The sequence below is a fragment of the Argopecten irradians genome, chromosome 2 (genome assembly GCF_041381155.1).
Source record: "Argopecten irradians isolate NY chromosome 2, Ai_NY, whole genome shotgun sequence".
Lineage (NCBI taxonomy): Eukaryota > Metazoa > Mollusca > Bivalvia > Pectinida > Pectinidae > Argopecten > Argopecten irradians.
Window position 1 is genome coordinate 22,167,058 of NC_091135.1, and position 17,473 is coordinate 22,184,530.

General features: G+C 32.7%; 1 protein-coding gene across 1 annotated transcript in view; it reads right to left on the minus strand.

Moving 5' to 3' along the window:
* LOC138316510 (mucin-2-like) overlaps window positions 1-17,473 on the minus strand; it is a 40,323-nt gene that overhangs the window by 8,965 nt on the left and 13,885 nt on the right. Inside the window, exons 15-33 of the mRNA XM_069258199.1 lie at window positions 15,239-15,298; window positions 14,338-14,598; window positions 10,363-10,458; window positions 10,041-10,112; window positions 9,762-9,827; window positions 9,057-9,313; window positions 8,452-8,599; window positions 7,945-8,004; window positions 7,294-7,383; window positions 6,973-7,062; window positions 4,135-4,194; window positions 3,481-3,570; window positions 3,159-3,248; window positions 2,738-2,833; window positions 2,416-2,487; window positions 2,137-2,202; window positions 1,434-1,690; window positions 829-976; window positions 324-383 (exon numbers count right to left, since the gene is read on the minus strand). Coding sequence (XP_069114300.1) covers window positions 324-383; window positions 829-976; window positions 1,434-1,690; window positions 2,137-2,202; window positions 2,416-2,487; window positions 2,738-2,833; window positions 3,159-3,248; window positions 3,481-3,570; window positions 4,135-4,194; window positions 6,973-7,062; window positions 7,294-7,383; window positions 7,945-8,004; window positions 8,452-8,599; window positions 9,057-9,313; window positions 9,762-9,827; window positions 10,041-10,112; window positions 10,363-10,458; window positions 14,338-14,598; window positions 15,239-15,298 — 2,139 coding nt within the window. The remainder of the gene's footprint in view (window positions 1-323; window positions 384-828; window positions 977-1,433; window positions 1,691-2,136; window positions 2,203-2,415; window positions 2,488-2,737; window positions 2,834-3,158; window positions 3,249-3,480; window positions 3,571-4,134; window positions 4,195-6,972; window positions 7,063-7,293; window positions 7,384-7,944; window positions 8,005-8,451; window positions 8,600-9,056; window positions 9,314-9,761; window positions 9,828-10,040; window positions 10,113-10,362; window positions 10,459-14,337; window positions 14,599-15,238; window positions 15,299-17,473) is intronic.

Genomic DNA, 17,473 nt, shown 5'->3' on the forward strand with positions numbered 1-17,473 from the left:
TACACATAAGATTGTAAATATTTTGTGATTCAAGTTGTCGATTAACTGATACCAATAGAACAATACGGATTATTTGGAAGTGTAACATTATATAGTCAATTATCTTCTCAGTTGAATTAATCAAATGGATATACATTGTCATTGACATTTATCAGGATACCTGTGTGAAGTCATTTGACATTCTTCACAATTCTGTATTGTTAGGTTAAACTCCAATCCCGTTCATTAAAAACTAAAATCATAACGCATTACTATTTTAACCATGCTAAGATATTAATGCCGAAGAAGCCACACTCTAACATATAGTTGTCATGCATGTCTACCTGTTGCCGATGTAGTTGCTGAAACTGTAGTCGAAACTGTTGAACCCGATGTCGCTGTGACTGCAATATGAAAAATAGCATTATTATATAAATATTAGGACACTTGCTAATTATAACATTGTGTCCTCAACATGTTGCAACAATTTTTGTTTCAAACTATTCTTCTATATTGCGGTTGCATTATATGTGTAAAATTTACCTAAGGTAATAATAAAGTAATATATTTTTTACATCAATGTATTCATTGAAGACAACAGAATTATTTGTCTGTTATGCGGTTTTTTCCAAATAAATTTAAATCATTTAATAAGATGTTAATCAGTAATGTAGAATTAATAAAACTGAGTGACACATATCATGAGATAGTAAAGTAATATTAACTCTAGAATTGTGATAACAATTTTATCTGGACATTGTTATCCACAGAATAGAAAAAAAATTGTACACAGACGAGTCTGAACTTTGTAAAATATTGATTTGTAACTTAAAATATGTTTTTAATTACCTGGAGTGTAACAAGCCTTAATCACATTGATCTGTGCTGTAGGTGATGTGCCTTCTGACGTATCTGGTGTAAACTTAACAACCAATATCACACCCTTCCTACCATCTAATGGTATAACTACTGGGTTATTTGGCTCCTTGGTAGACATCTACGAAAAATAAAGGTAAATTGTTAACCAACTATGCAGCAGTGTTTTATATTTTTCTCACTTTGATACAATTTAAAACGTTTTAAGTGGTCACCTTATTTGATGTTGCTTTCCAAAGATAATAAACACTACAGTCTACTGCGCAATCATGTTTATATTTCATGTCACTTTACAAGGGTTCCATTAAAGATTACCTATAATAAATTCTGATGTTATTGCGATATAACACAATTATCTGAGTGTACTCTAAATAAACTAATGCCAAGCGTAGACTCTTTACGTATCACTCAACCTTCAACTGTCGCTAAAAGTATTATTGTGAGCATTGTTTGTGACATATGTTTTCAACAATTAAGGTTTAAAAATGTACATCTGACAAGAATATACTATAGGAGTTTTTAAGAAAGGATGCGCTATACCGAACATCATTTTCCTGTAAATTGGAAGCATATATTACCATGACCGATTCTCCAACAGGACTATCATTTTCGTCCAACACAGTAACTTCCACGGATGATATATCATTAACAGTGACACTTATGTCCTTGTATTCAATGATATCCTCTAGAGAACGAATCGTGACAGTTACGATTATATCTTCGTTTTTATCAATTGGAGATACTCCATTTGACAATGGATCCCCGTTTCCGTTTTCAACAGGTCGTGCTACATCACTTTCAGGAGTACTGCCGTCGACCATATTAGCGGAGCACTCTAAAATATATAAACAATTGCAAATAAACATGACACTAATTCAGAAAGTAATGTTTTAATATTATTTTTGATAAATTCATACAATCGGGAAGATTTATATAATCAAATATTAATGTGATGATGTTATATTAAAATAGTTTTTTTACGAAAATTACCATATACGTTATTTGAACTTATGTCTTTATGTTTCAATAAGTGTTTACACTCTAACTTTCCTTTAAGAAAATCATCTTCCATTATTTTACTCCGTCGACAACAATGCATATCTTACAACTTAGTCACTCACTGCAGTCGTTCCTTGTACAAATAACATTCAATTCTATTCAAGATATTCATATTGCCTTTAAAACGTTAGATTTATATTCCAAAAGTCCACACGAAGAAATGGAAAGTGCAAATCAATAATGGGCAACGATGTTCAATTTCTTATATATGCAAACCATTACCTGTTGTTGTGATAGACGTTGTTGGTGTTTCGGTTGTTGAAGGTGTCAGTTCTGTTGTTGAGGATCCTGCAAAAATCATATTAGGGTTAAGGTTACGCTAATTTAAATGTTATTGCTAACTTCGACTTTATAAGATCTGTATGACACAAACAAGTTAAAATTATATGTTCAATGGTTATTATTTACATCGTATTTATGTTTCGTAAATCATAAGAGGCAGATTGATGAATTATACAAGTAGAGTGACATTTTAATATTTTATACATAACACTTATTTACCTTCTGTGGTGGATGTTGTTGGTGCTTCAGATGTAGAAGGAGTTGGCACGGAAACTGTTGTCGTTGTTGACCCTGTATTAAAAGTGTTTTGTCGGTATAAAACATCTTCAATTTATCAAACAATGCGATGATCCTAACATGATAATTTATTGAGAAATCTACTTAAGATACAGAAAACGCTACACGCTCCGGAACACATTGCCTTATCATTTATTCAAACTTCACGTCTCCTTTCTCATCATTATTATTTCTTTTTGTTGTCTTCTTTTAAAATTAATTTAAACGGTTTTGTATTTTATTATTTATTATTATTTCTACCTACCTATTGTAGTCGTTTCCATTGTTTGGGTGGTCGCCTCTGTAGCACCTGTACTTGTACCTGTGCTAGATGTAGTTTCGGTAGAGCCAGTAGTTGCTTCTGTTTCATGGATAAAATATGGCATTAATGGATGTTGTAACACCAAAACTCATTTCTATAACCTTACTCTACTTTTACTTCAACCCAGTGACAGTCATATTTTTCTTGACAGTCATTCGTTTATTAAACACTTGATATATTTAAATGACGGCTTTCTTTTTAGAATGTTTACCTACTTTAACATCAAATATTTCGCATCCATTACACCAATATAATCTAAATACACTTAACATAAGATAGTAAATATTTTGTGATTCCAGTTGCCGATTAACTGATACCAATAAAACAATACGGATTATTTGGAAGTGTAATATTATATGAATACCGGAAGTCGATGAAGAAATAGACGTCGAGGGATTTGAAGAGGATGTTGATGGACGCGTCGGAACAGTAGGTTTGGTAGTTGTTGTAGAGCCTATGTAAGTAAGGTTAAAACTGTTTTACGAACAGTTTAAGACGTGATTATCACATGTCTTTACTGGTTTTATAAAATTAAAAAATGACATATTCTTATGAGCGTGGCTTTTTCAACGCAAAAAAATAACTACTATTTTGTTTATCGCCACTGAACTAGGATTATCGGTATGATGTGTTTTTATTCAAAGAAATTGGCAAATATTAGCATTGAATAAAGTCATAACGATTACCCTCAGATTGTGTAGTCAGGGTGGTCGTGTGACCGACAGTAGCCCCAGTCCCAACAGTAGTTGAAGATTGCGACGAAGAGCTCGAAGATACTAATGTACAAATTAAATATAAATAGGTTACTATTGCATGTATCGTTACGATTTTATTGATAACAATAATTGTTTTGCAAAAATCACTTTGTGTGTGAAAAAAAATATAATCTAGACATACCTAGTATTCATATAATCAGACAAACATAACATCGTTTATTTCAAACACTTGTAAAGCCTTCTATTTCCAATTTTATTGTTATAAATTGACACCAGTATATAACTCCAAGGTAAGTGCATTCTACTTCATTTGATGATCGATCTAGATTTCAAAAGAAATAACCTCGTCTTGACTGTATTTTTATCTAGAATTTAAAACCTTGTCGTCGATGTATATTTGCCTATAAGGTTTGATTTTCTGCCATACACTAGATAAGAAAAAGCTGCATAGGCTTTAAGGAGGGAAAACATTGGAGGACATCAAACGCATGGTTTTATAAACTATATAGTCAATTATCTTCTCAGTTGAATTAATCAAATGGATATACACTGTCATTGACATTTATCAGGATACCTGTGTGACGTCATTTGACACTCTAACATATATATGTCATGCATGTCTACCTGTTGCCGATGTAGTTGCTGAAACTGTAGTCGAAACTGTTGAACCCGATGTCGCTGTGACTGCAATATGAAAAACAGCATTATTATATAAATATTAGGACACTTGCTAATTATAACATTGTGTCCTCAACATGTTGCAACAATTTTTGTTTCAAACTATTCTTCTATATTGCGGTTGCATTATACATGTAAAATTTACATCAGGTAATAATAAAGTAATATATTTTTTTACATCAATGTATTCATTGAAGACAACATAATTATTTGTCTGTTATGCGGTTTTTTCCAAATAAATTTAAATCATTTAATAAGATGTTAATCAGTAATGTAGAATTAATAAAACTGAGTGACACATATCATGAGATAGTAAAGTAATATTAACTCTAGAATTGTGATAACAATTTTATCTGGACATTGTTATCCACAGAATAGAAAAAAAATTGTACACAGACGAGTCTGAACTTTGTAAAATATTGATTTGTAACTTAAAATATGTTTTTAATTACCTGGAGTGTAACAAGCCTTAATCACATTGATCTGTGCTGTAGGTGATGTGCCTTCTGACGTATCTGGTGTAAACTTAACAACCAATATCACACCCTTCCTACCATCTAATGGTATATAACTACTGGGTTATTTGGCTCCTTGGTAGACATCTACGAAAAATAAAGGTAAATTGTTAACCAACTATGCAGCAGTGTTTTATATTTTTCTCACTTTGATACAATTTAAAACGTTTTAAGTGGTCACCTTATTTGATGTTGCTTTCCAAAGATAATAAACACTACAGTCTACTGCGCAATCATGTTTATATTTCATGTCACTTTACAAGGGTTCCATTAAAGATTACCTATAATAAATTCTGATGTTATTGCGATATAACACAATTATCTGAGTGTACTCTAAATAAACTAATGCCAAGCGTAGACTCTTTACGTATCACTCAACCTTCAACTGTCGCTAAAAGTATTATTGTGAGCATTGTTTGTGACATATGTTTTCAACAATTAAGGTTTAAAAATGTACATCTGACAAGAATATACTATAGGAGTTTTTAAGAAAGGATGCGCTATACCGAACATCATTTTCCTGTAAATTGGAAGCATATATTACCATGACCGATTCTCCAACAGGACTATCATTTTCGTCCAACACAGTAACTTCCACGGATGATATATCATTAACAGTGACACTTATGTCCTTGTATTCAATGATATCCTCTAGAGAACGAATCGTGACAGTTACGATTATATCTTCGTTTTTATCAATTGGAGATACTCCATTTGACAATGGATCCCCGTTTCCGTTTTCAACAGGTCGTGCTACATCACTTTCAGGAGTACTGCCGTCGACCATATTAGCGGAGCACTCTAAAATATATAAACAATTGCAAATAAACATGACACTAATTCAGAAAGTAATGTTTTAATATTATTTTTGATAAATTCATACAATCGGGAAGATTTATATAATCAAATATTAATGTGATGATGTTATATTAAAATAGTTTTTTTACGAAAATTACCATATACGTTATTTGAACTTATGTCTTTATGTTTCAATAAGTGTTTACACTCTAACTTTCCTTTAAGAAAACCATCTTCCATTATTTTACTCCGTCGACAACAATGCATATCTTACAACTTAGTCACTCACTGCAGTCGTTCCTTGTAAAAATAACATTCAATTCTATTCAAGATATTCATATTGCCTTTAAAACGTTAGATTTATATTCCAAAAGTCCACACGAAGAAATGGAAAGTGCAAATCAATAATGGGCAACGATGTTCAATTTCTTATATATGCAAACCATTACCTGTTGTTGTGATAGACGTTGTTGGTGTTTCGGTTGTTGAAGGTGTCAGTTCTGTTGTTGAGGATCCTGCAAAAATCATATTAGGGTTAAGGTTACGCTAATTTAAATGTTATTGCTAACTTCGACTTTATAAGATCTGTATGACACAAACAAGTTAAAATTATATGTTCAATGGTTATTATTTACATCGTATTTATGTTTCGTAAATCATAAGAGGCAGATTGATGAATTATACAAGTAGAGTGACATTTTAATATTTTATACATAACACTTATTTACCTTCTGTGGTGGATGTTGTTGGTGCTTCAGATGTAGAAGGAGTTGGCACGGAAACTGTTGTCGTTGTTGACCCTGTATTAAAAGTGTTTTGTCGGTATAAAACATCTTCAATTTATCAAACAATGCGATGATCCTAACATGATAATTTATTGAGAAATCTACTTAAGATACAGAAAACGCTACACGCTCCGGAACACATTGCCTTATCATTTATTCAAACTTCACGTCTCCTTTCTCATCATTATTATTTCTTTTTGTTGTCTTCTTTTAAAATTAATTTAAACGGTTTTGTATTTTATTATTTATTATTATTTCTACCTACCTATTGTAGTCGTTTCCATTGTTTGGGTGGTCGCCTCTGTAGCACCTGTACTTGTACCTGTGCTAGATGTAGTTTCGGTAGAGCCAGTAGTTGCTTCTGTTTCATGGATAAAATATGGCATTAATGGATGTTGTAACACCAAAACTCATTTCTATAACCTTACTCTACTTTTACTTCAACCCAGTGACAGTCATATTTTTCTTGACAGTCATTCGTTTATTAAACACTTGATATATTTAAATGACGGCTTTCTTTTTAGAATGTTTACCTACTTTAACATCAAATATTTCGCATCCATTACACCAATATAATCTAAATACACTTAACATAAGATAGTAAATATTTTGTGATTCCAGTTGCCGATTAACTGATACCAATAAAACAATACGGATTATTTGGAAGTGTAATATTATATGAATACCGGAAGTCGATGAAGAAATAGACGTCGAGGGATTTGAAGAGGATGTTGATGGACGCGTCGGAACAGTAGGTTTGGTAGTTGTTGTAGAGCCTATGTAAGTAAGGTTAAAACTGTTTTACGACAGTTTAAGACGTGATTATCACATGTCTTTACTGGTTTTATAAAATTAAAAAATGACATATTCTTATGAGCGTGGCTTTTTCAACGCAAAAAAATAACTACTATTTTGTTTATCGCCACTGAACTAGGATTATCGGTATGATGTGTTTTTATTCAAAGAAATTGGTAAATATTAGCATTGAGTAAAGTCATAACGATTACCCTCAGATTGTGTAGTCAGGGTGGTCGTGTGACCGACAGTAGCCCCAGTCCCAACAGTAGTTGAAGATTGCGACGAAGAGCTCGAAGATACTAATGTACAAATTAAATATAAATAGGTTACTATTGCATGTATCGTTACGATTTTATTGATAACAATAATTGTTTTGCAAAAATCACTTTGTGTGTGAAAAAAAATATAATCTAGACATACCTAGTATTCATATAATCAGACAAACATAACATCGTTTATTTCAAACACTTGTAAAGCCTTCTATTTCCAATTTTATTGTTATAAATTGACACCAGTATATAACTCCAAGGTAAGTGCATTCTACTTCATTTGATGATCGATCTAGATTTCAAAAGAAATAACCTCGTCTTGACTGTATTTTTATCTAGAATTTAAAACCTTGTCGATGTATATTTGCCTATAAGGTTTGATTTTCTGCCATACACTAGATAAGAAAAAGCTGCATAGGCTTTAAGGAGGGAAAACATTGGAGGACATCAAACGCATGGTTTTATAAACTATATAGTCAATTATCTTCTCAGTTGAATTAATCAAATGGATATACACTGTCATTGACATTTATCAGGATACCTGTGTGACGTCATTTGACACTCTAACATATATATGTCATGCATGTCTACCTGTTGCCGATGTAGTTGCTGAAACTGTAGTCGAAACTGTTGAACCCGATGTCGCTGTGACTGCAATATGAAAAACAGCATTATTATATAAATATTAGGACACTTGCTAATTATAACATTGTGTCCTCAACATGTTGCAACAATTTTTGTTTCAAACTATTCTTCTATATTGCGGTTGCATTATACATGTAAAATTTACATCAGGTAATAATAAAGTAATATATTTTTTTACATCAATGTATTCATTGAAGACAACATAATTATTTGTCTGTTATGCGGTTTTTTCCAAATAAATTTAAATCATTTAATAAGATGTTAATCAGTAATGTAGAATTAAAAAAACTGAGTGACACATATCATGAGATAGTAAAGTAATATTAACTCTAGAATTGTGATAACAATTTTATCTGGACATTGTTATCCACAGAATAGAAAAAAAAATTGTACACAGACGAGTCTGAACTTTGTAAAATATTGATTTGTAACTTAAAATATGTTTTTAATTACCTGGAGTGTAACAAGCCTTAATCACATTGATCTGTGCTGTAGGTGATGTGCCTTCTGACGTATCTGGTGTAAACTTAACAACCAATATCACACCCTTCCTACCATCTAATGGTATAACTACTGGGTTATTTGGCTCCTTGGTAGACATCTACGAAAAATAAAGGTAAATTGTTAACCAACTATGCAGCAGTGTTTTATATTTTTCTCACTTTGATACAATTTAAAACGTTTTAAGGTGGTCACCTTATTTGATGTTGCTTTCCAAAGATAATAAACACTACAGTCTACTGCGCAATCATGTTTATATTTCATGTCACTTTACAAGGGTTCCATTAAAGATTACCTATAATAAATTCTGATGTTATTGCGATATAACACAATTATCTGAGTGTACTCTAAATAAACTACTGCCAAGCGTAGACTCTTTACGTATCACTCAACCTTCAACTGTCGCTAAAAGTATTATTGTGAGCATTGTTTGTGACATATGTTTTCAACAATTAAGGTTTAAAAATGTACATCTGACAAGAATATACTATAGGAGTTTTTAAGAAAGGATGCGCTAACCGAACATCATTTTCCTGTAAATTGGAAGCATATATTACCATGACCGATTCTCCAACAGGACTATCATTTTCGTCCAACACAGTAACTTCCACGGATGATATATCATTAACAGTGACACTTATGTCCTTGTATTCAATGATATCCTCTAGAGAACGAATCGTGACAGTTACGATTATATCTTCGTTTTTATCAATTGGAGATACTCCATTTGACAATGGATCCCCGTTTCCGTTTTCAACAGGTCGTGCTACATCACTTTCAGGAGCACTGCCGTCGACCATATTAGCGGAGCACTCTAAAATATATAAACAATTGCAAATAAACATGACACTAATTCAGAAAGTAATGTTTTAATATTATTTTTGATAAATTCATACAATCGGGAAGATTTATATAATCAAATATTAATGTGATGATGTTACATTAAAATAGTTTTTTTTACGAAAATTACCATATACGTTATTTGAACTTATGTCTTTATGTTTCAATAAGTGTTTACACTCTAACTTTCCTTTAAGAAAACCGTCTTCCATTATTTTACTCCGTCGACAACAATGCATATCTAACAACTTAGTCACTCACTGCAGTCGTTTCTTTGAAAATATAACATTCAATTCTATTCAAGATATTCATATTGCCTTTAAAATGTTAGATTTATATTCCAAAAGTCATCACGAAGAAATGGAAAGTGCAAATCAAGAATGGGCAACACTGTTCAATTTCTTATAAATGCAAACCATTACCTGTTGTTGTGATAGACGTTGTTGGTGTTTCGGTTGTTGAAGGTGTCAGTTCTGTTGTTGAGGATCCTGCAAAAATCATATTATGGTTAAGGTTACGCTAATTTAAATGTTATTGCTAACTTCGACTTTATAAGATCTGTATGACACAAACAAGTTAAAATTATATGTTCAATGGTTATTATTTACATCGTATTTATGTTTCATAGATCATAAGAGGCAGATTGATGAATTATACAAGTTGAGTGACATTTTAATATTTTATACATAACACTTATTTACCTTCTGTGGTGGATGTTGTTGGTGCTTCAGATGTAGAAGGAGTTGGCACGGAAACTGTTGTCGTTGTTGACCCTGTATTAAAAGTATTTTGTCGGTATAAAACATCTTCAATTTATCAAACAATGCGATGATCCTAACATGATAATTTATTGAGAAATCTACATAAGATACAGAAAACGCTACACGCTCCGGAACACATTGCCTTAACATTTATTCAAACTTTAAGTCTCCTTTCTCATCATTATTGTTTCTTTTTATTGCCTTCTTTTAAAATTAATTTAAACGGTTTTGTATTTTATTATTTATTATTATTTCTACCTACCTATTGTAGTCGATTCCAGTGTTGGGGTGGTCGCCTCTGTAGCACCTGTACTTGTACCTGTGCTAGATGTAGTTTCGGTAGAGCCAGTAGTTGTTTCTGTTTCATGAATAAAATATGGCATTAATGGATGTTGTAACACCAAAACTCATTTCTATAACCTTACTCTACTTTTACTTCAACCCAGTGACTGTCATATTTTTCTTGACAGTCATTCGTTTATTAAACACTTGATACACTTAAATGACGGCTTTCTTTTTAGAATGTTTACCTACTTTAACATCAAATATTTCGCATCCATTACACCAATACGGATTATTTGGAAGTGTAATATTATATGAATACCGGAGGTTCATGAAGAAATAGACGTCGAGGGATTTGAATAGGATGTTGACGGACGCGTCGGAACAGTAGGTTTGATAGTTGTTGTAGAACCTATGTAAGTAAGGTTAAAACTGTTTTACGACAGTTTAAGACGTGATTATCACATGTCTTTACTGGTTTTATAAAATTAAAAAAAATGACATATTCTTATGAGCGTGGCTTTTTCAACACAATAAATTAACATTACTATTTTGTTTAACGCCACTGAACTGGGATTATCGGTATGATGTGTTTTTATTCAAAGAAATTGGTAAATATTAGCATTGAGTAAAGTCATAACGATTACCCTCAGATTGTGTAGTCAGGGTGGTCGTGTGACCGACAGTAGCCCCAGTCCCAACAGTAGTTGAAGATTTCGACGAAGAGCTCGAAGATACTAATTTTTAACTTTAATACTTTACCGATCAGACAAGCCAAATTACAATACCATGATAACAATACTTGTTTTGCGAACATCACTTTGATGATCTGTTAGATATGAAAGTAAGTAAATGGTGTTTCCATGACATCCGCATTGTCATAAAGCACAGCTTCATAGTAAAGGGATTTGATAGAGTAACCATCATATAAACTATAAACAGCCAAAGATGGCAGTGTGATAGGTGTAAAATAAGTAGCAGAACGATACAGCGGCATACTTATTCGACGATATTTTCTTTCCTAAACTTTTGATCGAGACAAAAGAAATAGCTATTCCACAATAACTATTGTTCCAGGGGTCATTAAATGAGGGAAAGCATCCGGACTATTGGCAACAAGGAAATTATTTAAATGAAAACGATTTCTTTCCCGAACACAAGCATGGATTCCGTGCCGGTAAATCCTATACAACTAAACTTAGAATTCTTCGAAGATTGGGCAACATACATTGACAATGGAAAAAACAATGCTATCTACTTTGACTTTAGCAAAACTTTTGGTAAAGTTTCCCACAAACAATTTATTTTTAAGTTAAAAAGGCTATCAAATTACAGGTATTCTCTTAAACTGGATATCTGAATTCTTAGTAATAGGTCTGAAACAAAGGGTCATCGTAAATGGTGAAATGTCCGGCCTAATTGAGGTTACAATTGGGGCCACCATGCAGGGAAGTGTGTTAGGTACTGTTCTGTGTCCCATTTATATTAACGGTATACCTAGTAGTAGTAACAAGCACCATTTAACTATTTACATACGACTGTTTAGGGTAGATGCTGAGATAGGTTTATAAAAATCTGACCTTGACAATATTGTAGTTTTTACCACCAAATGGAAATAGAAATTAAACAACAAAAAATGTAGATACATGAATATTGGCAATCATAACCAATCTGACACATTATCTCCTAAAGCATCATAAGGACAAGACCCCATATCAAACATGCAACCAGAAACAAATTGTAGTATTCGATGAAAAACTTAACATTAGTGACCATAGCTATCAAGCTGTTAAAAAGAAAACAGAAATATTCAGAACATTAACATGCATGTTGTCATATTTACGTCTCAATACAAAAATTGTTAGACCTATGGTTGAATATGCTAGCCAGGTATGGTCCTCAGTACTGCAGAACGACCAGATAGCTATAGAAAATGTACAAAATAGGGCCACTAAGAGGGTTACAGGTCTAAAACATATAACTTATACAGAAACCTAGTCAATGATATAGACTTAGTAGACAAGAATAAGTTATTTTCACTCTCCACAATCAAACAGACTAGAGGTAATATCAATAAGCTATATAAGAAACGGAGGAGGACCAGACTTACACAGGCCCTTTTGCCCGGGAAGTAATTGATAATCGGAACTCACTACTTAATAATGTAGTATAGTTACCTACCCTTAACTGCTTTAAATTTCAGCAGCCATTGAAGCAATGTATCATTCAAATTTTATCCTAGGTTTTAGGATGCTGCACAACCACAAGTTTTAAATGTACATTGTCCAAAACGCGCCGCAATTGATGGTGCTAATTATGGTGTCAAGACAAAGGTTACAACGGTAAGGTAAGATATATTAGGTACAACATCATATTGACAGTCACGGCCATTGTAGAAGGACTTTTCATATGTGCAATGTGTCGTATTTGTGCAGCTGCCTTGCCCTTTTTATAGCACAATCATATTGAAGAATGACATCAAACTATGTGTTTCTTCCAGTTGTGGAAATAGGTATTCAATGAACTCGCCCAATCCAGTTATGTCATCCGATTCAAATGCCATCAACTCAAGCCTCTGATGACTTCTTCGCATCACCAGTACCTTAAGATGTTATCATCGGAGACAACTCTTTCAAGCTTTCTGTGATTATCAACGTCCTCCGATATAAAACAGTCGAATTACTTGTGGGAAGGGTTATGTTGATTTCTAAAGATGTTAAACTCATGATGATGTATCTGATTTCATTAGTCCGGCTTCTGGCATGCTTATGTGATTGAAACTGTCATTCGATTACATGATATGCGTTTGAAGTTGAAAATTGACATTCGGTATTGATTTATAAGCACTAAAATGAGGCATCTTTGTTTTCATGCTGCAGTTGTTGTTTGAAAATGCAAAGTATATAACAACAGGCCTAAAAGAGTATGTGTAACTCCAATGATTAGAAATTTCGAAATTGACTCCTTTTGACTCCGTCCCTCATTCTATTGGGGACAATCCCATGATTTGTATACCTTTTAATTCCCATCACACGTATATCAAGGGCTATCAATTTAATGTGACTAATGTGACAATTTAATGTGACGACGAGTGTTATTCAATGCTTAGTTTCAGAGAAGAAGTTGTTTATATGGTAACCGCTAAATTGACAAATTTGAACCACAATATTACAAGGATGCTACCAATGTATTAAGACTATTAACCAATGCTTAGTTTTAGAGAAGAAATCGTTTTTATGAAAATAGTCAAAATGACCCTTTTGGTTCCGCCTCACAAATCCCCGAGAGGCTCAACCCAGCCATTTGTACAATGTGGAATCCCAAATCCATAATGATGCTATTAATGAAATATGATTGCTATGCAAAGTTAAGTTTCAGATAAGTCATATATATGAAAATAGTCAAATTGACCAGTTTGGCCCCACCATCAGGCCTTCGGGAGTCAGCCCCCACCTTTTGAATAATTTTTAATCACAACTTTATAAGGATACTACCAATGCAATATGAGTGCTATCCCATATTTAGTTTCAGAGAAGTCGTTTATATGGAAAAGGCCAAATTGGCCTCTTTTGACCTCGTCCCTCAAGCCATCGAGAGTTTTGAAGAATTTTGAGTCCAAAATGGACGCTATCAGTTAAATTTTGTTAAATTCAAACCAGCGGTTATGAAGAAGTCAATTGATGACGGACGAACAGATGGACGAACGCCGGACATAGCTGTATTCCATAAGTTCACCTTGGCCCGAAGGGCCAGGTCTGTTAATAATCCCACAAGCAAAGTGGTAGTACTTTCAACAGAAACTGGATATTTAATTGAAGATTATTCAAAATACTTCGTATATCATAGTGTGTCCACGGTTCAAAAAAGGTATGCACAAATCCTTGTCAAAATGATGCGATCATAAACGATATCTTTGTTTGACTGAGAAGTAAGCTTGAATAACAGCTATCATTACCTGTGGTGGTTGTTTCTGTTGACATCGTTGTTGGATTTGTAGTCGATGATGTAGTTGATAGTGTAGATTGCGTTGTTGATGGGGTTGATGCTGTTGTTGATTCAGTAGTTGATGGTGTTGATGGTGTTGATTGCGTTGTTGATGGGGTTGATGCTGTTGTTGATTGAGTAGTTGATGGTGTTGGTGGTGTTGATTGCGTTGTTGATCGGGTTGATGCTGTTGTTGATTGAGTAGTTGATGGTGTTGATGATGGGGATGATGCTGTTGTTGATTGAGTAGTTGATGGTGTTTATTGCGGTGTTGATGTAGTCGACGAGGTTGATAATATCATTGATTGAGAAGTTGATGATTTTGATTGCATTGTTGATGAAGTCGATGGTGTTTAAGTTGATGTTTAGTCGATGGGGTTGTGGAAGTAGGTAAAAGAATAAAGCATAACGTAAAGCTTAAAATAAACATTAAATAGTTATTGTCATTAGGGTTTAGTCTACAATGTTAAGAATACCTAAAGCGTGAAATGAAAAAAAAAAGTTGTATTCGTATCATCATAAAATGCTTTAGAATAAAATAGGTCCAAAACTTTTCTGATTTAGGTAATAGTTTATAGATCATATATATATATATCATCAATATCATCACCCCTACATACACACACATATATATACACACATTCTCCCACCCCTACACACACCCTCACACACCTACTCCAAAGTATTGCCATCAATGTATTTGTCACGGAAATGACATCAATTTCAACAGACTAGTCACTGATTTTAAAATTTCATCTCTTTTGCAATATTGAACATTTTTATGGAAGTATGGTTTTGAAAATTATATCATAAACAATAAAAATATATCACTTACTTATTTAAGAAAATAATTAAGAGGTTTATAAGTTTACCTGATGTAGATTGGGTCGACTCGGTTGTTGAAGTAGACGTTGTTGACTGCGTAACGGTACCTATAATTTAATGTTGTTATACAATCACATAGTTTTAAAACCTATTTTATGTCAAGTCATTAAATGCTTTAGTGGTTTTAATGTTGTTGTTTGATGGAAACTACAACTATCAGAATAGAAATTGCAGTACTGCATAAAAGAACATGACATTTCCAGCAGGCGTTTATACAGTTATACACAGTTTTAGAAAAATATGGAATATCGAAATGATATATCTGTGTAAAAATAAAAAAAAGATGAGATGCATTTTCCTTTGATAAATTGTGTGGGATACAATGGAACCTTGTCTTGTGTTTTGTACTAGACCAAGTATTACCTGATTTTTGTGTTGTCTCTGTGGGTATTGGCGGTAAGGTCATACCTGTCGTTTCTTAAAATAAAGTATCAGGAAGGACTTTAGAATTATGTCTCTAGGAAGATAGTTTTCCGCCAATACCAAACAGTGCACAAGTTAGTGTGAAAGACAAAGCAGGTAATTCTATACTATCTGTGAACTTTTCAAGATAATGTAACTTTATCTATTTAATAATGTAAAAAGAGGCAGGAAGTTTGTGAATGGTCCGTGAGGAGGCATGATTAAGATGCAGATAGAATGGATATCTATCAATAACCTAATGTAATTAATGGTTTAAGTTCTCTGTGATGATAATTAAAAATCGGCAAATTTCGACAAAAATGAGCCGATTACGATAACGTTTCAGACATTAACAGCCACTTAACTACAATGTGTAATCAAATAAAGAAGCAAAAAATATTTCAATTCAATGGGTTTAATAAACATCACAATTTATTATATTATTATTTTTTCAACATCGATTAATTGCCTTTATTTCTTATCAATCAAATTTAAACTACACATCAACTTAGTTGACCACTTTTATAGGAAATTAATTATCTTTCTTATTTTCTAATATAGATATAAATGTGATTAACTAAACGCCTGGAAATCGTGCGATAATATACTCCTGCGTGCGATAAAGTGGAGAGAAAATTGCTCTTGTGCTGAAATAAACACATGCTGGATTTTATGATTTAAGATGTGTTGAATCGATGAAGTGGTGTAGCCAATGTAATCTTAGGGGGTGAACTAGTGCTTAAAGTGCATTAGGTTGTGAAGGTAATAGATCAAGAGGAACAATGTACTTATTGTCTTAATTAATGTAGATGATATAATAAGTCTAATGGTACTTTTTATAATTCAAAATTAAGTAAAAGGTACTAAATGTATTTTTGTAATATTATCTATAAAAATCAGTGAGTTAGTGAAACATTTAAAATTTAACAATAAAAATAATATTGCAAAACTACAATATTTGCATTTGTAGCGGTCTGTGTGCTCGGGGTAAATGTGCAGTGTTTTGTACCTGAAATACCAACTGTGGGTGAGTTGGAATGAAGTTCTGTAGCTCCTGTTCCTGTATTATCAAGTGTGAGTATCCATTAGTTTTTGTATTCAAATTTACTTTATAATTACTACATACTTATTAAAAAGATGACTTGCATCTATGAGAAACAATAATAACACGTTCTCACAGAAACACCCCATGTCTATGAAGATATTATCAATGTTTGATACAAATCATAGATGAAGCAAAATTGACTAATTTATAAGATAGAATAAAAATGCTGAAAACAAATGGGTAATTTACTGATTAATGGATAATGGACAACCTTATTTGACTTTTTCACTACAAAACAGTTAAGTCACCCGTAACAATTGCCATTTTGTCACTTCATAGAATATTTATTATTATATCTCAACATAAAGTGTCAGATTTTTACCACGAAATATTATGGAATATGTCAGTTTTTCACTATGAAATATTGTATACAGTGTCAGATCTTCACCACGAATCAATATTTCCATTCTACTTTCAGTTTTCCGTTTAATCTATGTTAAACCAGATGGGCAATATCAGACTATGAACTTCAATCTGGTCAAGCGTATGAATATTTAACGTTTCCGCCGCGTCACCGATAATGAATACAATGTATAATTACGCCTATACATAACGGTCCAATAATTTTAAAAGTGGTTTTAAAGTTATGCGGTCTATAAAATCTAATAGTATTATCGTGTTCACAAAATAGCATGTATTAAAAAATGTCATAACATATTTTTCATTTGTTCGTTTGTTTCAAACCGTTTTTTGTTGAACTATAATCAGAAGCTGA